This window comes from Rhopalosiphum maidis, chromosome 4 (genome assembly GCF_003676215.2).
Source record: "Rhopalosiphum maidis isolate BTI-1 chromosome 4, ASM367621v3, whole genome shotgun sequence".
NCBI classification, from domain to species: Eukaryota; Metazoa; Arthropoda; class Insecta; order Hemiptera; family Aphididae; genus Rhopalosiphum; species Rhopalosiphum maidis.
Window position 1 is genome coordinate 41,024,676 of NC_040880.1, and position 21,178 is coordinate 41,045,853.

The 21,178-nt window shown below is 27.3% G+C and overlaps 4 protein-coding genes across 17 annotated transcripts; 2 read left to right on the forward strand and 2 right to left on the reverse strand.

Annotated features, from left to right (window-relative positions):
* Positions 1-280: 280 nt before the first annotated feature.
* LOC113558165 (putative lipoyltransferase 2, mitochondrial) lies at positions 281-919 on the reverse strand. Its single transcript, XM_026963671.1, has one exon. It carries the CDS (start codon positions 917-919, stop codon positions 281-283), a length of 639 nt encoding a protein of 212 aa, XP_026819472.1.
* On the reverse strand, positions 871-3,567 carry LOC113559113 (Werner Syndrome-like exonuclease). 13 transcript variants are annotated; one of them, XM_026964715.1, is made up of 9 exons: positions 3,416-3,567; positions 2,565-2,639; positions 2,139-2,330; positions 1,936-2,030; positions 1,628-1,766; positions 1,463-1,548; positions 1,245-1,389; positions 1,079-1,180; positions 871-1,004 (listed from the first exon to the last, which is right to left on the reverse strand). In XM_026964715.1, the coding sequence occupies exons 3-9, from the start codon at positions 2,220-2,222 to the stop codon at positions 939-941; spliced, it is 717 nt and encodes a 238-aa protein (XP_026820516.1). In that variant the 5' UTR covers positions 2,223-2,330; positions 2,565-2,639; positions 3,416-3,567; the 3' UTR covers positions 871-938. The 13 variants fall into 13 exon arrangements, with proteins under 13 accessions (XP_026820516.1, XP_026820513.1, XP_026820514.1 ...); XM_026964712.1 differs by having other exon boundaries at positions 2,523-2,639; XM_026964713.1 differs by having other exon boundaries at positions 2,450-2,639.
* Positions 3,568-3,626: 59 nt separating this feature from the next.
* On the forward strand, positions 3,627-12,236 carry LOC113559112 (DNA polymerase delta catalytic subunit). 2 transcript variants are annotated; one of them, XM_026964710.1, is made up of 4 exons: positions 3,627-3,755; positions 3,919-4,035; positions 7,521-7,643; positions 8,749-12,236. In XM_026964710.1, the coding sequence occupies exon 4, from the start codon at positions 8,771-8,773 to the stop codon at positions 12,041-12,043; it is 3,273 nt and encodes a 1,090-aa protein (XP_026820511.1). In that variant the 5' UTR covers positions 3,627-3,755; positions 3,919-4,035; positions 7,521-7,643; positions 8,749-8,770; the 3' UTR covers positions 12,044-12,236. The 2 variants fall into 2 exon arrangements, with proteins under 2 accessions (XP_026820511.1, XP_026820512.1); XM_026964711.1 differs by having other exon boundaries at positions 3,643-3,755; positions 3,922-4,035; positions 8,749-12,043.
* A 1,509-nt stretch (positions 12,237-13,745) lies between these two features.
* Positions 13,746-20,281, forward strand: LOC113558166 (dolichol kinase). The gene is made up of 7 exons (XM_026963672.1): positions 13,746-13,827; positions 15,032-15,246; positions 16,138-16,329; positions 16,427-16,636; positions 17,006-17,264; positions 19,642-19,719; positions 20,148-20,281. Exons 1-7 carry the CDS (start codon positions 13,746-13,748, stop codon positions 20,279-20,281), a joined length of 1,170 nt encoding a protein of 389 aa, XP_026819473.1.
* Positions 20,282-21,178: the final 897 nt, after the last annotated feature.

A 21,178-nucleotide genomic window follows, 5' to 3' on the forward strand; every position in this document is an offset into this window, starting at 1 on the left:
TCAAATACAATTTAAGAAGTAAAAAAATATTCAATCATATTTTATTTAATAATAATATTAGATAATGAATAACAAGTTATAATATTGAATAAAATATAATATAGTTGTTACAGAAAATTTAAATATTAACAAATAAAAATAATAGTTTCATTAGCTTTTCTATTTACTAAAAACAAGGTACAAACAAATGATAAAAATAAATAAATAAATAGTTCTACAAAAAATAATCTAAATTTGTTCATATTATCCTAGTATTATAATGATTTATTATTTCATTAAATTAATTAATTTCATCAATTTCAGTATTTTCAATGTCACATGAAAATGATTTACGAAAATGTTGTAAAAAATATGGTAACACATCGTGAACAGAAATGTTCTTTTCAAAAATTTTACTGAGAGAAGTAACTCCCTTACCATGTAGACCGCAAGGTACAATATGTTTAAACCAAGATAAGTCAGTATTACAATTCAAAGCAAGACCATGAGTAGTAACATATCGGCTACATCTCACACCTATCGCGCAGATTTTATGATTATCTATCCAAACTCCAGTATCAGATGTAGTAGTTGCATTAAGCCCATAAGTCTCATTACAAAGATTTTTAATAGTTGTTTCTAAATTTGTAACATACCATCGAATACTAGGATTAAATTTTTTTAAATTTAAAATTGGATAAGCAATTAGTTGTCCAGGACCATGAAAAGTAATTAGACCGCCTCGGTTGGTACGTTTGAATTCTGCACCTAGATTAATTAAATTATCTTCTAAATGTGAAGTGTAGTCGTTTTGTCTGATGCCTACAGTATAAACAGGTTCATGTTCTACAATGAGGAGATAACCGCATTTATCAATGGTTGTTGTTTTTAAAGATTCTGATAAATGGTTTTGTAATTTAAGACATGAATCGTAATTCATTTGCCCTAATTTTAAAAGTTTAATTAATCTGGAGTTCATCTTTTGTATCAAATCTCTTTAGATGTTCAAACAATATTAAGGATATCTAAAATAATAAAGAATATTAATAAAACAACTGATAATGATGAAATTGTTATATTTATTTTTAATTACACTTACATAAGCATCAGTTGCTGCATACATACGTTGATTTTGATCTAAATTTGTATTATCCCAACTGCTCATACGAATATTTACGTCTTTATTAACATCTTTTTTAATCTATCCAAAAAAATATTTATGTATGAATATTTGTCTTAGATAATGCTTATGTTTATGAACTTACTAATCGTTGAACCAAATTGGCCATACTCCAGATAATAGACGAATCAAAATCAAAAACTTTATTCGTATAAGTACCTAAATCGATAATATGACTTAAAGCACCACTAACATCAATGTTGAAATCTCTTCCAAGTTTTAAAAAATCACTATAAACAAAAAATACAGAATGTAATTAAATAATTAATTAGTTACTTGAGAAAATACAGGGAGAAAAATTACTTTTTAATATATACACCAGACCATCTAACTCTTGGATGATTAATGAGGCTTACAAATATTGATGGAAGTTTTATGATATGATATACCTATGTTACAAAAATTTAAATAACTAACATTATAAGGTAGCAGGCAGCAAGTGAAAAATAATAATTCTAAGACACATACATGGAATAAATAACATGTGGAATGGTCAGTGCAAATTTGTATAAGAGCAGTTTTTTTTGATTTTCTGTTAAAAGTTACTGGCCATTCCATATCAAAACCATACACAACTTCATGTATCTTGCTAGACTCAATCTTGGTCCTAAAGATATAAAAAAATGTTGTAACTTGAAAAAATAATATGATATAAACAGCTTACTGGGTCATGCAGAGTTGAATAAATTAATTTAAAGGCAATATATTACTAATATTTTTTTTAAAGAATATATTCAATATACGGTACAATGAGTTGTGAAACATATTTGACTTACAAAATTTCCTCTGCATACGATGACAAAATATTTGGATATAAGCACTGTTTAATTTCTCCTTTAAACTGCACAAACTCTTTTGTTTTATTTATAACCTAACATTAATAAACAAAATAAAATGTTCTAGATGCATGGTGAACTAAAATTATAACAAATATATACTTGAAGGTATAGAGAAAGTTAAGTAACTGAAGTCTGCTTACAATTTTGAATAATTTGAGAACAGGATAAAAATAAAAATAGCTGAAGGTTTGATATACAGTTTTCTTACCGCTTCTGTCATCCATGGTGGAAGGTGCCGCACTTCATTTGCCATAGTTCAATCTCCAATAATCCAGATAAATGATAATGGCGATTATTACTTATATACTTATTTGATTCATAATCATAATATCCTGAAACAATATCATTATTACATGTATGCATTACAAATTTTAAAGGTTATAAAATATAATCAGGCATATCATGTCTATAAAAGGGCAAAGAACAACCAATTCCGCGCTCCGTCGCTTACACAACACTGTATCAATAAATGTATGATCTTTTTCTGTGTCAAATTTTTACAAGTTTAAATAAATTTAATTCACTTTAATATCTTTCGAGTTGTTGAATATAATATTCTTGCACACCTCTCTCCACCTCGGTCATCCAGCATTCATTACATCAAGTCGCATCAAATATCGTAACCTCACATCTCGAGTCATCTGAAAGGCAAGTGAAAATTCATATAATAGATATTTTAAATATATTAGTTTATTCAAAAGGAAAAACTCTCTTACCCAACCTGTAATCTATCTTACAAGGTAATGAGTTAAAGACAAACATTAAAAATAAATAACATTTAAAATACTATCTCTTAATAATAATTATGTACCTTATTTTTAACTCATTACAATGGTATTATTTTAAATTGTGGATATGATATATTATGTATAATAAATATTGTATAATATATTCATACAAGTATATTCATGGTTAAAACTAAAAACTGTTGAGCTTTTCAATTGTCGGATTATTCAAATGTGTGGGGTGAGTCCTATCACCTAATATTATTATTTATATTTTACCAACTAATTTATGTACGCAGCTTTAAACTAAAATGTAATTATTTATATAATATATACTATATACTGTAATTTTTATAATTTAATAATAATTATGTGAAATAAATAAGAAAATTATTCGAATGCATAACCATAACATTTAAATACAATATCTATCAATTTATTTTCACCAAAAACAAAAAATTAAAAAATGGGTGATATGGGCTCACCCGAGTAAGTATTTGGAATAACTCTGTGAAAAAATATTTGTAAAATAGTTCATTAGTGTTTTCAGAAACTTAGTACTTAAAAATGGCTTATTCTTTTATATTATATAGAAATAATAGACTTTAGGACTATAGAACTATAAGAAATTTTAAATTTAAAAAAAAAAAATCCTATAATTTATTAATGATTTAGTTCTATGCCTGACTTACCTACCCTGTTGGCCTATTACCGGTCGCTTCAAAAATCATCAGAAACTTTGAAATTAAAGCATAGAATTCAGATCGTATCACAGATTCTGTAATCAAAGTATCAGACATCAGTCGACAGTAATTTAGACTTCAGACTTTCAGAGGCCTTTTTGAATGTTATCTATTAATATTTTATATCTACGTTTGTAATGTGCCAGTTTGGCGGAAAGGGTTATCAACAATAGTTATCAATTTTTTCCCGCTTTTTTTTAGGTTATTTTGTTTTATTCCCTAAGTCCGCAACTCTTGTTAATCTTTATTTTATAAAATTCTCTTTTGAATTTTCTTAGAAAGTGCACAGGTAATACACATACTATTATATTATATTATTATACATACGTAGTCGGTCCTAACTTATAGGTACTCTTGGTGACTCCTTCTGTTATGTCTGAATCGACTTGTTTCCTGTTCTGTTTTGGAATTTGATACCTTAAACCTTTAATTGGTTTCATTAATTTGATTAGCAGGCAGCTGGCACGGACACACGGTTTTGGTAAATCAGTTTCACGGTTTCAGTCTCAATATTCTGTTTCTAAATCAATAACAAAAACACTGTGAGATCAAGTTGAAAACAAGTATTAGTATGTATTAAATTGTATTTAGCTTAGTATTTGACTATCTTACATTTTGTATTATAAATATTATTTCAATTTGCTTAAAAGCGTTAAAATAATACAAAAAGTTATTACAGTTTGTATTATTGAACTATAGATATATAGTTTATATATTATATATATATAATGTAATACTTTAACATTATGTATATGTTATCATTATCAAAATATAAATTAAATTAATTTATTTTTATTTAGTTAAGTGCACAATTTAATTATTCTTTATAGACCAGCTGTTATTTTAAAATGCATCCCTAATAATTAATTTTATTATGTGGATTAGGTATACAAGGTGTCCCATTGCGATATCTTCTGAAATAATGCAATTTAGTTTAGATAGTCTAGTTTCGAGAAAAACACTGAAAGCGTTCGCCAGTCGTAAGAGTATGTGTGCCACATGTTCGATATAATGATACCACTATCGTATTAAATAATTAGCAGTTTTTTTTCAAAACTAGAAAAACTATTTAAAATCAGAAGATTAATGAAATTAAAATGTTGCAACATCAATATTTTCAGAAAAATGAACTCTTTAAAATGGCTCTTCAATTTTTTTGTAAATAATTAAAAAAATATATTTTATAACTTTTTTACTAAAACATTAAAATAAATTAAAACATAAAATATTTGTAGTTCTGGCCCATTTAAATCTTATTTAAAAACCAGAATTATGATATCTCCATTATTTTAAGAAATATCAAAATATCACGGGACATTCTGTATATCTTGCATAACATAGATTAATTATAAGTTATAACTTAACATATTAACATTTTAAAATGCTCATAACTTGTTATGAAATGTAAATAGGTGTCAATGAAAGTCTTGAGATACCCAAGCAGAGGTGGTTTGCTATAAAAATACTAGCAGTGGTCTGCTCCTGGCCCGAAAAAGGGTGGTATGCTGAACCAATTTAAAAATTAATCTAAATCTAATATGTTATAGCATGGTGGTACCCATTCGCTCACCTGTTTTAAATAGTTATAAACAGGGCTCGGACTTTATAGCACTAAAAATAAATGAAATATGCGCTATAATATGACCTAAAAAATCTTAAAGTAAGCGCTATAATATGTCCTAAAAACATGAAAAATAGCAAAAAAAAAAAATATTCTGTTCATAATTAAAAAGATAGATACAAGCTGTACAGCCGATAAGGAGTCATAATTACTGCTTGATAGCCAATAGGCCAATACGGTTAACACATTTAAAAATACACTTTAATATGAATAAAAATGTGGGTATTTTTCATATGTATAAAAAAAATTAAAATAAATGACATTTTTATAATTTTCATTGGTACCACATAATATAAACTAGATTTATGAAAATACAAAATAAAATGTTATATTATGCAAATTAGCAAAAAATAGCACTAAAAACCTAATATACTTCAAATATGTAAAAAATAGCATTATAAAATTTCATATTTGGAGTTTCTGGTTCATAAAACAAATTTATAACTCACTCTGCTATTTTTATCTGTATCCTATAATAATTAGCAAATGCTATAAAATCTGAACCTGGGTTATAACGTATTAAATATTAATTAGTTAATATTACTTATTTTTTTTTTAAGTTGGTCAGGTTTAATCATAACAGAAGATTAGTCATTAAAGTTGAAATAAGTTTATCTAAAATATAACTTTTAAAAAACTAAAAATATTGCATTGATCCTAGTAAATTTAGTTGGTAGATGGGTAACTTATGAAGCTTGCTCCTAGAGTTTTGAAGACTCAAACTGTACCCAAGTTAATATTCTTACTAATAAATTTGATAAATTTGCTGTTATACATTTATAAGACGGAAACAAAACATGTGGACTTGTCATTCTATTAAATGTTTTTATAAACTACATAATCTATTTTGTATTTTTCTAAAATTTCAATAACATTGGTTGGTTATTCACTATCAAAACTTAATCTTATCTTTAACCTCTATATTATGTCTATATTCAATAAAGGTGAGCAAGTTAATGAAAAAAATTAATTCGAGTTAGTTAAGTCCACATCAAGAACGTTAAATTATAAGCTAATAGCGAACAAACATTACTTAATTCTAGAAATTTAAAGTTAGTATGGAGAATTCTTACTTAACTCAAAAAACTATATTAATAATTTTAATTTAACTCAAAATTTTTAAATAATCATTATATATTATATTAAAAATCATCGCATACAGTGTTATTAAACAAAAACTAAGTGTTACTCAGCTCTAAATTTTTAATTAGTTAATGCCCACTTTTGATCAGTGCCGGTTTTTGTTCATGAGCATGTTTAACAGCTGTCCGTACCAATTATTTTAATGTGTGCATATTAAAAGTTTAATGTTGTGGAATTTTGATGGACAAAAATCATTAGTTTTTTTAAAATTTATTATATTATATTATATTTTATTTATTTTTTGTTATGTTTTTCCTATAGTCTACTTTAAATAAATATTCATGCCTATTCAAAGTTTAATCCCTAGAACTGTCTCTATTTTTGATATCCACACTCCATAACTATTTTGTAATCTGATAAACAAATATAAATATAACTTTATAAACCAAGTATAGATTGAATCAGTACTAAAAGTTTGAAAATTAATTTTAAAAGTGATTTATACAAATATTATTAAAGTATACAAATAAATTTAAATTCTAAGTGATATAATTAAATAAGGTACTAACTAATTCAAATTATTAGATAAACAAAATTCATTATAAATTGTCATTACTTCCATACAATTATCTTTGCTAATTTTATTGATCACTAATCACTATGATTTAGTAACTTATAATATACTTGACTATTAAGAGGTTGATGTTCTACCACAGAATATATATATATATAAATTTGCGTTCAACAGAATACATTTTGTGATGTTAGCTTTGATATTAGAGTAAATTTACCTATTATTAAATTTAAAGGTAAGAATATTATCTAGAAAATGTCATATGCTTTTTTTAATATTATCATTTTAAAGTGAGTTATAAATATTTTTAAGTTGTAATATCTTACATAGCTATAACTCACATTAAAATGATAATAAGTAAATGTACTCTAATATTAAAGCTAATATCACAAAATGTGTTGAACTCAAATTAGCTATGATTTACATTAGCAAGACAGAAACAACACATGCGAGTATAACATCATCTTAATTATTAGGTTCATTGGATTTTTCTGTTTCATTGTTTTTAATGACATAATAAAAGTTTTTGATATTGATAAATTATAAAAAATAAATATTTTATTTTATTTTTCTTACATTCATTCTTTAAAATCATAAATGCGTAGATATGTATATAATATTTTTTATTATTATTCAATAAAAAATATTCTGATATATAGGCACATATTATAGTGATAAAAGGTTATATATTTTAACAGATAATTTAACTGCATTCAGTGAATTAATTTTATTTTTATAGTTTGTAAATGTAATATGTATATTTATATTTTTTTCAGAATTGCTTATTATCAATGATCAAAGTTCTATGCTCAGTGGGCCATGTTAACAATTAATGATGTAAACAAATTTATAAACGATAATATCAATTTAACTGCACAATTTAATAATTTACAGTACAGGTGAGTAATCAGTATTATATTTATATTTTATTTAACCTAGCTTTGATTATGGATTATAAAAGTATCTAAATTGGTGCTTTAAATATATAGTAAAAAACAATTCAGTTTAAATTAAATCTAAGTAGGTATTGTTTTTTCAGTTTATATGAATTTGGTATTTTGAGTTATTGGCATGTTTGCGAGGGGAGATTAGGGAGATATATCTCCTCCATTGACCTCTTTTTATTTTTTTTTAGCTTATATTTATTTGATTTTAGTTTTATTTTTCATTTATCACTTTATCCGTAGGTAATACAATTTTAGTACATTAGGCACCAAAAATTTTAGATATAACTCCCCCCACAAAGAAATCCTAAGTACCCCATTGTTTTAAGTTATAGAAGAACTATAAAATTAGCTTTTTGTTGTTCAGTCAATATCATTTAATTTGTATTTATTTTAAGATAATTTAAAATTATGTTATATCATATTGTAATGCATATTAACTTTATTATTAAATAATTGTTTCTGAGTCTTTAAATATTACCGTTTATAGGATAATGTTTTTCTTATTTGTACCTAATAAGCATTACTAATTTAATAAGTATGGGTTTCCATTAAAATAACAAATTTTATTTTCAAGAACGTCAACGATTGAATGGATTTATTGTTCTTTAAGTTTAGAAATATATTTAAAATTACAGTGATTATTTTGATTATTGATTATAATTTGGAAATTAAGTGTTAATTCAATATTATGATATTTGAATATATTCAAATAAAACAACTATCAATCTATCTACAATATATATTTATGTATTAAAATTTAATTCATTTTGTAAAAACAAAATTTAACCTATACTACTAACTTAAGTATTAACAAATATTTACTTTATGGTTGAATTGAAAATTATTTAAAGTTTATTTACATTGGTAAATACTATTTATAATTAAATAATTATCTGTTAAAATGTTTTAAAATGTAATAGATATTGTAAATTTTGAGTTAAGTACTTTATTTACACCATAATTGCCTAGGTTAGATGAAATTTTAACTTATAATTTAAATTTAAATTAATTTTGTAAATCTCAGTAAAACCCTTTATTAAATTTGTTTTTATTGCAGAAGTTTTTAAATCTCAAGAAAGATGTTTAATAAGAAAAGACCAAATTCATCGGATAAGCAAGGCAACTTTAATAAAAAATTTAAAGTTGAAGATGATGAACAATTAATGTTTGAAAACGATCTTGCCATTATGGAAGAAATGGAGAAAGAACTCGAGTCGTCACCAGATCTCTTGGGTGAGGGTCCTGATCAAGAAGACTCCAGTGCTTTGTGGAGTAGACCCGCCATGAAAGAAATTAATCCAGCTACTGAAAGTTTAGCTTTTCAACAACTTACTATTGACAATTACATTGGAGAACCAATACAAGGTATGAGTGGTGCACAAACTGGTTTAGTTCCTATTACTCGAATGTTTGGAATTACTATGGATGGTAATTCTGTATGCTGTAATGTGCATGGGTATTCTCCATACTTTTACACCACCGCTCCTGAAGGATTTGGTCCCGAACATTGTAAAGAGTTTAAAACCCGTTTAAACGCAGTTGTTTTAAGTGATATGCGTGGAAATCAAAATAGAGTACAGGAACCTGTTCTTATGGTTGAAATAGTTCAAAAGATAAACCTTTATGGTTATCATGGCGAAGAATTAGAAAAATATTTAAAAATAACTATGGCTTTACCAAAATTGGTACCTGCAGCAAAAAGACTTCTGGAAAAAGAAACAGTATTACCTACATTTTCTGGACATAATTATAGAATGTTTGAAACTAATGTTGATTATGATATGCGATTTATGGTAGATTTAAAAATTGTTGGTTGTAGCTGGATCGAACTTCCTGCAGGCTCTTACACAATACGTGATTCTAATTCTAAACTAAAAGGGCAATCGAGATGTCAATTTGAAGTAGATGTTGGTTGGCAAAAAATAATAGCTCATGCTCCAGAGGGTGAATGGAGTAAAGTTGCACCTTTTCGAATTCTCAGCTTTGATATTGAATGTGCTGGTCGTAAAGGTATATTTCCTGAAGCAGACAAAGATCCTGTTATACAAATAGCTAACATGGTACAAATAGAAAACAAAAGATTAATTAGAAATGTATTTACATTAAATACATGTGCACCCATTGTTGGTAGTCAAGTTATAAGTTGTGAAAAAGAAAATAATATGCTTGAAAAATGGGCTGCATTTGTTAGAGAATGTGATCCTGATATTATTACTGGATATAACATTAATAATTTTGATTTACCATATTTGCTGAATCGTGCAAAACATTTGAATTCAAAGAATTTCAATTTTTTGGGGCGTATTAAAAATATACAATCTATTATAAGAGAACAAGTTATTCAAAGTAAACAAATGGGTCGAAGAGAAAATAAAAGCGTTAATATTGATGGAAGAGTTCCTTTTGATTTATACTTGGTATTAGTGCGAGATTATAAGTTACGATCATATTCATTGAACTCTGTCAGTTATCATTTTTTACAAGAACAAAAAGAAGATGTTCATCACAGTATTATAACAGATTTACAAAATGGTACACCTCAAACAAGACGTCGTCTAGCAGTTTACTGTTTAAAAGATGCGTTCCTTCCATTGAAACTATTAGATAAACTTATGTGTTTGATTAATTATATGGAAATGGCTAGAGTAACTGGTGTTCCATTAGGAAGTCTTTTAACTGGAGGTCAGCAGGCTAAAGTTGTATCTCAATTACTTCGTCTTGCACAGGAGAAAAATTATATAATGCCTACAATGGCTGGTGGTATGCAAGATGAACAATTTGAAGGAGCAACTGTAATAGAACCTATTAAAGGTTATTATGCTGACCCAATTGCAACATTAGATTTCACTTCTTTGTATCCGAGTATTATGATGGCTCATAATTTATGTTATACTACACTGTTGACTCAAAAAACAATAAATCTTTTAAACTTGTCTGAAAGTGATTATTCTAAAACTCCTTCTGGTAGTTATTTTTTGTCTAAATCCATACGGAAGGGGCTATTGCCAGAAATTTTAGAAAATTTATTGTCTGCACGTAAGAAAGCTAAGACTGATTTGAAATCTGAGACTGATCCTTTCAAAATAAAAGTCTTAGATGGTCGGCAATTGGCTTTAAAAATTAGTGCAAATTCAGTATATGGCTTTACTGGAGCTCAAGTAGGAAAGTTACCATGTTTAGAAATATCGACAAGTGTTACCTCATATGGTAGAATGATGATTGAGCGTACTAAGCAAGAGGTCGAACAAAAATATTGCATTGCAAATGGTTATGAACATGATGCTGTAGTTATTTATGGAGACACCGATTCTGTCATGGTAAAATTTGGAGTGAAATCTATTGAAAAAGCAATGGAATTGGGACGTGAAGCAGCTGAATATGTAACAACAAAATTTATAAATCCTATAAAATTAGATTTTGAAAAAGTTTATTTTCCTTATTTATTAATTAATAAAAAACGTTATGCTGGCCTTTATTTTACACGACCTGACAAATATGACAAGATGGACTGTAAAGGATTAGAAACAGTACGCAGAGATAATTCACCATTAGTATCTAACATGATAAACACCTGTTTGCAAAAACTACTTATTGATAGAGATCCTGATGGTGCAGTTGCCTATGCAAAAGAAGTTATTAGTGATTTGTTATGCAATCGAATTGATATATCACAGTTGGTAATTACAAAAGAGTTGACTAAAAATGATTATACAGCAAAACAAGCTCATGTAGAGTTATCAATTAAGATGAAAAAAAGAGATCCTGGAAATGCACCAAAGTTAGGTGACCGTATACCATATATTCTAATTACAGGCACCAAGGGAACACCAGCATATCAACGAGCAGAAGATCCAATATTTGTCTTAGAGAATAATATACCTATTGATTTTAACTATTATTTGGAAAATCAACTATCCAAGCCTTTGGTCAGAATTTTTTCACCTATTCTCGGGGAAAAAGCAGAATCTGTTTTGTTGAAAGGTGATCATACGCGTAAAAAAGCCATGGTAACATCTAAAGTGAGTGCATTATCAGCTTTCACAAAAAAAAAAGAAGTTTGTTTAGGGTGTAAAAGTGTTTTGCCTACTAACGAGGAGAAAAATGCTTTATGTAAATATTGTATGCCCAAACAAGGTGAATTATATTATCAGGAACGTGTTAAAGTGAATGATCTACAAGAAAAGTTTTGCCGGTTATGGACCGAATGTCAACGTTGTCAAGGAAGTTTACATGAAGAAGTCATTTGCACTAGTCGAGATTGTCCAATATTTTATTTAAGGAAAAAAGTTCAGATTGACTTAACTGCTCAGGTGAAAACAATGAATCGATTTGGAAACCCAAATAATAAATAGATTCATAATATAAAATAAAACATTTTTTTTTTTACATTTATTTTTAAGATTTTATTATTATTTTGTTGGAAAAAATGTTTATATCAATGCCACATAATTCAATAGTTTTCAGTATTATATTATATGATAACCAAAAAGTGAATATTGATGTATTTTTTTTAAAGTATGGTATTTTTGTTTTTACAGTTTTTTAAATTTAATTTGACAACAATGTTTATCAATTAAAATTATTTTTAGTATTTCTTAAAATTATGAAAAGATCTTGCATGATGTTAACAAATTATTTTATAATTAAATACTTAATACTAAACTGTTTAAAATTTAAATGTTGATGTATATTAATGTGAAATTATAATATTTTTGTATGTCAATTGGAATGATATTGAGTATGCCTTAATTATAAATAATTTATTTGACTATTAGTTATTACTATAGTTAATAAAACAAATCTAAATTGTTAAAAAATGATTGTAAATATAAAATTACGTATTACACATTAGTTAATTTCAGAATACATAATTATGAGCTATTAAAAAAACAATATTGTATAACAAATAATAATAATAATAAAGTAGCTAAATAATACTGAGTTATAGGGGCCTTATAACCTACAGGTACAACTACTATGAATAAAACCACTGTCACGACATTATATGTACTAGATATAAGAATACACCAATATTTTATTATAACTACATCATATTGAAACTACCTAGAGGTACCTTTTAGAGGTAGTTAGTGGTTTTTCTCCCTCCATTCAAAATATAAGTAGATACTTCAATTACATTTTTAATATATATATATATATATATATATATATATTTATGTATTATATCTGTACAAAAAAGGGGTTAAAAACTAAAGGGGGAGATGTATTTCCTTAATCTCACAGTAAATGCGCCACTGCGTCACATCCATATAGGTATGCATTACCTAACCTGCATATCACTAGTCTCAAATTTGAAATTTGATCTAGGTACATAAAACTCCAACTTATAGCTTTAATAATCCATTACTTTTTTGTTTATAGTTTTTTATACTTTATTATTATTTTCTTATTTGTATTTAATTTAAGAACATTGTCAACAGACAACATTATAACTACCTACCTATGTATTACAGCATAGTGCAGTGTTTCTCGTTTTAAAAAATACAATATAGAAACAACAAATTATTGCGTTCCTTAGTATGAATTTTGGAGTAATAATAGGTATATCGGAGTAGTAATATAGTAACGGTGGCGGTTTGAGTTTTCAAAATTCAAGGAGCAAGTTTTAAAACAACCCACCCACCAACTAAATTTACTAAGACCAATGTAATATTTTTAGGTTCTTCTTTAGTTAAATTTTTCAATAACTTTTACATTTTATGATATAGATACACTTATTTTTTACTTGAAAGATCAATCTTCTGTTATGAATTATGATTAAACTCGCTCGATTTAAAATATTTTTATTTTTTTCCCCATTTTTAGGGGAGGAACAGCCGCTCCTAGTATTCTTATAACAAGCCGTCCCTGCCCCCTGTGTAGTAGTGACAACTGACATTTGACAGTATAAGTTGGGGCCTGTGGGTATTATTAAATTGTGGCAGATGATCATCGTGGTAGTTGTAGCAACTCGTTTTTTTTTTAATTATCAAAAACTGAATGGAAAATGACGATTCCACCTAATTTTCTAGGAATGATGTGTCAATAACTATTATGTGGCCGGTAAATGGTAATAGTGGTTTAACAACTATACAATGTGTTCGAGAAAGAAGTGACTGGCCGACGTCATGTGAAAGTATACTTAAAAATTAAAATGATGAAGAAATACCCTCTAAAGGGGGTCTAACTTTTTTAATTTTTAAGTAATGAACAATTCAGCTTTTTTTAAACAAAACCAAACCTACCACGTATTTTTTAACGTTTCAACCTTTTAACATTATTATTTTTTTTAAAACTATTTAATTATCCTATCAACCAACATACACAGTTAAACCAGAAATTATTCAAATTATTATTATTAAATGGAAAAAGTAAACATTTTTTTATCAAAAGTTAGAATTTTTAAAAATAAATCTCGTATTACTCCAAATAATTCAATATTTAGTATGGGTTTTTCCTTAGTATTAACTTGACATTATTTTTCTTATTCCAAGTTAAAAAATCGCAGATATTTGTAAAAATTAATTCATTTTCATGTAAGAACCTAGAATAACTTAATAACTTATAGAAAATCGGGAAATTTAAGTGCAAAAAAATCTGTTGTTTCAAGTCACCTTTTTAATTAATGTTTGCAGATTAGGAATTTTTCCTATATTGTATTATATTTATATTTTTTATTTACTTTTTTATTTCAATGTTGAATTTTAGGCGGAACGCTGCACCAGGAATATGGTTAATGTTTGCGCTGCCGTGTGCAATAATCACCGGCCTTTGCACCTGCAAAACCCATTCGGAACCGTACGTAATTTCGACGATACTGAGTTTGGGTATTCTGATTAGTGCAGTGTCCGACGTGTTACATTGCGAGCGCTTTCCAGCCAAACCGTTGAGTTACATTGTTACTGCAGCTGTTATCGCGCAACTTTTAACCCTCTATACTGAAATGGGCAAGTAAAAGTAAAATGTAGACACATTACACACTATTACCGATTACAGTACAAAATGGTACCTACATATAAAATTTTTTTTTTATAAACGATACCGTGAAAGGCTTGACCTTAGTCATTACTTCACTTTATAGTATTCCTGCCTGGCCGTCTAGGCCCTTGCCGTATTACCCCAAAATACAGTATAACATTATTGGGCCCCTAAAAATAATTCTCGCCTGGGCCCTTAGGTAGCCAGGCGACAAAAAAAAAAAAAAATAAGCACATCAAACCAAGAATTGTGGCTATTTTTGGCTCTTGTGTATTTACTGTCATTAACTAAAATATTTATTAATCATACAGTTTAATAATAAATTACAATAACAATAATATGAATAATATGTTGTATAATAGGTGTTGTTTACAACGTGACATGTGCAGCGTTCTGCGCACTCGCCTACCACTGGCTCTTGCGGTTTGTTGTATCATGTTGCCCGTTAAGTTTCACGTACGGCGAAGCCACTGTCACCGCGCAGGCCACGCTTCTATTCGTCGTCGGTTCCGGCACCAACATGTTAGCGCCATACCCGCAGAAAACATGTTTCGACGTGTTTACGCTGATACTACAGGTACACCTATAATAATCACGCTCGTCTGTCATTGCCTACACGTGTGTTGTCAGAGCTTTAACTGACCACGATCAAGAGTGGGTAGACTTAATTGATTGACAGAGGACTAGCTGACACCTCTTCTCTATTAAAAATATATGCAGAGCGATTGGTGATTCATCAAGCATGCCAACTTTTTTTTTTAAATTCTGATATTTTTAAATATAATTTTGGAATTTTTAAATATACTTATTGACCATAATATTTTCGAATAGTTGATGACTTTTCGTGGATACCGTACGTCCGTACCATTTAATGAGTGTTTTTTTCAATTTAGAACCGCTTTTTACACTTTAAATTATTTAGCAAATTATGTTTTTGTAAGTTATAAAAATCAAAGGCTTATAATCAAAGCTTTATAAGTCAGAAACTGAATTTTTGTTCAAATTTTGATTTAAAAATTTTCAAAAATATTATCTACTGAAAAATTAAAAACAAAAGAAGGTGGTATTCATCTGAAAAATCTCATCACAGAACCCTTAAATGGTAAAAAATCTCAATTATTCGGACATATGATGGTATTTAAAAAATTTATTTAAAAATTTAAAAAAATCATATATAATTACTGTATTATTAACCAAAAAAGTGATATGGATATGCTTAATGAATCATTCTATACATGTATATCTTTGTTTGACCAAATAAAAGTATACAACCCTGTATTCGTGCCTCTTTGATTTTCCTATATTTTATCGGTGTGTATTATATTAGATCTAAAACTATTGCTTAAATTATGTGTTTGTTAAAATCCTATTTGTGGATTTTCTGAGTATACCTATACTCTTATAGTCTTATAGTGTTGAAATAATAAAAAAATATAAAAGTATTGTAATATAACTCTTATTGTTTCAGTTCGGAATCATCGGCATTTCCGCGTTCACCCTGATCGTGTATAACGTGGAAACGCTGCGCGTGTCGCCTAGATGGTTTTACGCGACGTTTGTTATAATTGTGTCCACCACGATAGTGTTGCCACTGCACATCATCTTAAACGGTAGTCCCATATTGAAAATCGTGCATTGGATTACGAGGGACCGGCACACGGTGAGAGCACATCGATATTATGAATTCATTTTTGTCTAAAATATCTAGGTATATATTGTGAGTGAGTAACAAGTATATGTTATTATTTTGTCTAAAGACGATATTGTTATTGTACTGGGCTGGTTGTACGGCGTTCGCCGTTGTTTTCGTGTTCATTCAAATAATGAGCGACGCTAAGGCGTCAACGTCGATTAGGAAGAACTTCCATCTGGTCGCTTGCCTTGTGTACGCTCCGGGTCTTGTTCGTGATCCTTGCCTGTTGTACTTGGCCAGTGGCGTGGTGTTTGCCGGTTTTTTGTTTATAGAGGCGAGTATTTATATATTGTAGGTATTAATGTATGTTAGATAAAGCTCTTTTATTCAACCTTTTTACAATAATGTTGAGCACTGCATACCTAACTCATAAGACATACATATAATATGCTATATAATACCTATTTATCTATAGACATTAGGTACCCATATAAAAATATATTATATGCTATAATACGCTGTATATAGTGTATATATATTATATATTTTTTTATAATTAGAATCATGTAGCTTATTTATGTATTAAATGTAATAATCTTCCTTTTTTAAATAAATTCCCCGCAGGCTGCAGTGACGATTATATTCTATTTCTATTTCCTTTTCTTATATTATTATTTTAATACATTTGGTTTCCTTCTGACAGACTTTACGTATAACCAACATGCCGCCACTGGGTATGGTCCTACAGGAAGGTTTCCGTGTATACTCGGACGAGAAGGACGAAGGACCTGTGGCGTTCACTCCGATCTACTTGCTCGTTGGATGCTCTCTGCCCCTTTGGATTCACCCGCAACCTGACTCCAGAAGTCTCTTGCCGCTGTTGTCTGGCGTTTTGTCTATAGGAATTGGAGACACGGCTGCTAGTTTAATAGGCTCCCGGATAGGACGTCATAAGTGGAAAGGTACGCCTTGTCTTGTCTACCAAATATATTTTGAAAACTGTATTAAAAGCATTTAGCCAATTTAATTAATTTTCGGGGTATAATGTGACGTATTGTTTGGCCACAGTCACTAGCGTCACACAGCGTGGTATCACGTCATTATTGTTCACCAAAAATAGTTCACGTGACAATTATTTGCAGGAAAATTATTCGAATAAGAAAATTGTTTGTGCATAAATTGTTAAATTGTTCGTAAAAAAAATATAACATTAGGTAGTTGGGTTACAAACTAGTTGTAGAGGCCAAAAAAGAGATTCGACCATTCCCTTTAGTATATGGAATTGTTATGATTTAGTAAGCAGCAGACTTTCCACAAACTAATAATTCAGTTGAAGGATGGCACAATTTTTTTGGCTACATACACACGAATTGCATCCTGAAATAAAAAAAAAAAATGATAAGTGGGTACACGAATAGCGTCCGGTTTTTTTTTAAATTTTTGAGTGAAGTTAATTCAATATTTGTGGATGGAACTTTTAAAAATTGCCAAAATTGTTTATATAATTTTATGCAATTCATAGCTTGAAAAATAATAATTACATACCACTGGTATTTTTTATACTTCTTAGGAAAAATATAGATACTTATACTAAAACATTTACATATTTCAAATCTAAATTTCTATAAAATAATATCAATTTTTCACTTAAAATAATATTTTCTGATTTTGAAAAAGCAGTTAATTACTCATCATTATTAATCGTGTGGTCATTAGTTTAAATGAAAAGATGTAGGTTTCATTTAGGTCAAAGTTGGTTAGGTTTTTTATTCAAGTTTTTGCCAGTTTTTTAATTTTTATATTTATAACTTTTTTATTTTTTATTTTCATTATTATATTACACATTTACACACTCTTATAATTTAAACCTACACACTTTCATTTTACTTTTTTCTAATTGCATGATAACGAAAAAAATCAATATTTTGAATCTACCAATAGTCATAATTTGCTATTGACAGTTCTAATTCGTTAAGTCTAATTGAAATGAAAGGAAAATAGTTTTTTTACGTTTAGACGCAATTCGTGTGCAGCGATTTTTTTTTGTCTACACTTAAGCCATCAATTTGGAGTTTTATATAACTACTTCAAAAAGAAGAAGGTATTAATACTTTAAAAATTCAGCAATATGTTTCAGGTCAAGAACTACTATAAAAAAAATGTATCAAAATAAAAATGAAAATTTAAAAAAAAGATGTGTAGATTATAATAACCGTAGAAAAATTATTGTACCTTCATATTGACATCCATAAACGTGGAAAAATGCAACTACATTGCATTTTATTTTTTATGTATTATTAGGTATATTTATAAAAAAAAAATATATATATATTATAAATATATAATTATAAAAATATTTTAATATTATGTGAACCTATTTTGAATTAACAATATATTGAACATGCGAACAATGTATGCAGGAACAATTAACGAATATCCGTTCGGCGTTGTTCTGGTGATAGATGACCCACTCGGATTCTACACGTATAATACGTGTTTCAAAAATCTACATACCCCATAACCATCATACGGTCTACAGTAATAAAACAAAAAAATTCCATAGCTAATGGCCATGAGTTGTCGAAGTTTAATAAAAAATTAAAAACTATTTTGTATACTGTTAGAATATCCGTTATTGTATATACTATTAAAATATACTATAAATGTGCTTCGGTTTTATAAATTATTTAATTCTCAAATTAATTGTCTTAAACTACTGAGTTAAATATCTTTAAGGCTTTAAATGTCTTTTGTTATAAAATTCGTGTAACTCTAACATTCTACACGAATATACTTACCGTTTAAATTGCTGTCGTTTTGTTCCGATAAATAATATATTAATTACAAGAAATGCACTAAAAAACATTGATTTTTCAAGGATAACCCAACCAGGTTAAAATCTGTATTAAACTAATCTAATCATAAATAATTTACTATTATCTTTTAATTATTTATAATTTTTTACTTATAATTTGTTCATTATAGTAACTTAAACTCTTATGTATTTGTATAATGTATATGAATTGTATCAACTGTATTATGCCCAATATGGACTTTATAATCATTAAATAAATATCAGTTCTAAGCTATAGCCTATAGGTATATGTTATTAGTCGGTATATATATACACTGCGTATAATATATGAAATTAGTAAAAAAAAAAAAAAAGAAAAGATTTTTTAAAAAAACTGTTATTTTCATACTACTGGGTTAGGAATATTAAATAACGATAAACAATAAATTTACATAAAACATTTAACATAATATTGAATACAAAAATACATATGGAATCAACGTGTGTTGATTTATATATGTTTATTGTTTATAAATGATTTTCAGGTACGAAAAAAAGCATCGAAGGTTCCGTGGCTTGTTTCGTTTCTCAAGCTCTGTGCATCATCGCGCTCGAGTATTCAGGTGTGTATAAATACTATAATGCATGAAAAATCTTTATTTATAACAAAATCGGTTATTTTTTAACCCATAGAATGGAAACAAAAATTATTTTCATTTTTTTGTTTAATATACACACAAGATATTTAAAATAAAATAAAATGAATCTACTCTTTAATCTATAGCTTCGCATACATACTTTTGGTTCATTTTTATTTAAACCTTTTATAAAATTATCATCTTTAGCAAAATTTATATAAATAATTATAATATAGATATATTACGATCTATATACTTACTTATACTTAATTCTTATTTTTACAATTTACTCATCTAGTATCTACATGTTTAAAATCTGAATTTTCTTCTTATTGATTTTGTTGTAAATTCAGATTCTTATAAAAATTTTAAATCTAATTTTTTATTAATTATTATTATTTAATTATTAATAGGTTTAATATGTGATATTAATCTGATTAAATCGCTGTTCGGAATTGGTTTTGTAACTCTCGTCGAAGCAAAAACTGAACAAGTTGATAATTTAGCATTGCCTATTTTGTTATACACACTTCTATTGCATTGTTAAATTATTAAGATGTATATTATATTGAAATTTGTTCATTTAAAAAATATATTAAGTTAATTGTATATTGAATTTAATATTTTTATGTTATAAAATAATAAAATGAATTACAATTTACAATGTAAAATTTTATATCTCGTGGTAATATATTGATCAAATACAGCTAATACTATATTTTTTAAAGTTTTACTTTTTATTTGTTGAAATTGTAATATGGTATTAAGATTTATTTATTTTGTTGTATAATAAATGATCAAATACCTCACATTTTACGATTTTAAACTCTATAAAAATGGTATACAAGGTTTCTCTTGAGTAGTTCATACTGTAATTTAAAAATTTAAAAATTATATACAGTTTTTTTTTAAACATTTTAAGTCTAAATTTGGATAAAATCAGATAGATAGTGAAATGAAGAATAAGAATTTTAATAATTTTGTTGTAATTTAAAAATATTATTCACGGATAGGTACTCGAAACTTCTAACGTATATTATTATATTTTATACACATAATGATATTTTCAAATTAATTGTTTTTAGCAAAAATGTATTCAATTTGCAGTATTATTAGTTATCATAAAATATACAGTTTGAATAGTTTGATAGATGGTCTTCGATCAGAACCGATTTTTGGCTGCATAAAGTTACGTATGGATAAAAACGAATAAGTGGGTACTTGATAAAATATTTTTCTTGTTTATACTATACAACAGTAATATTTAGATAGATACCGCCTTTACAGTAAAGGTTATGTCATTTTACGTACCCTAATTTGTTTAAAGTCAAAAAATCCAATTTTTTGTTTATTGCATGCTCCCGAATTGTATAATTTTGTACAATAACACTCAAAAAAACGCATCACAATTGCGGAAAATCAAATATATGTTTGCTATTACAAT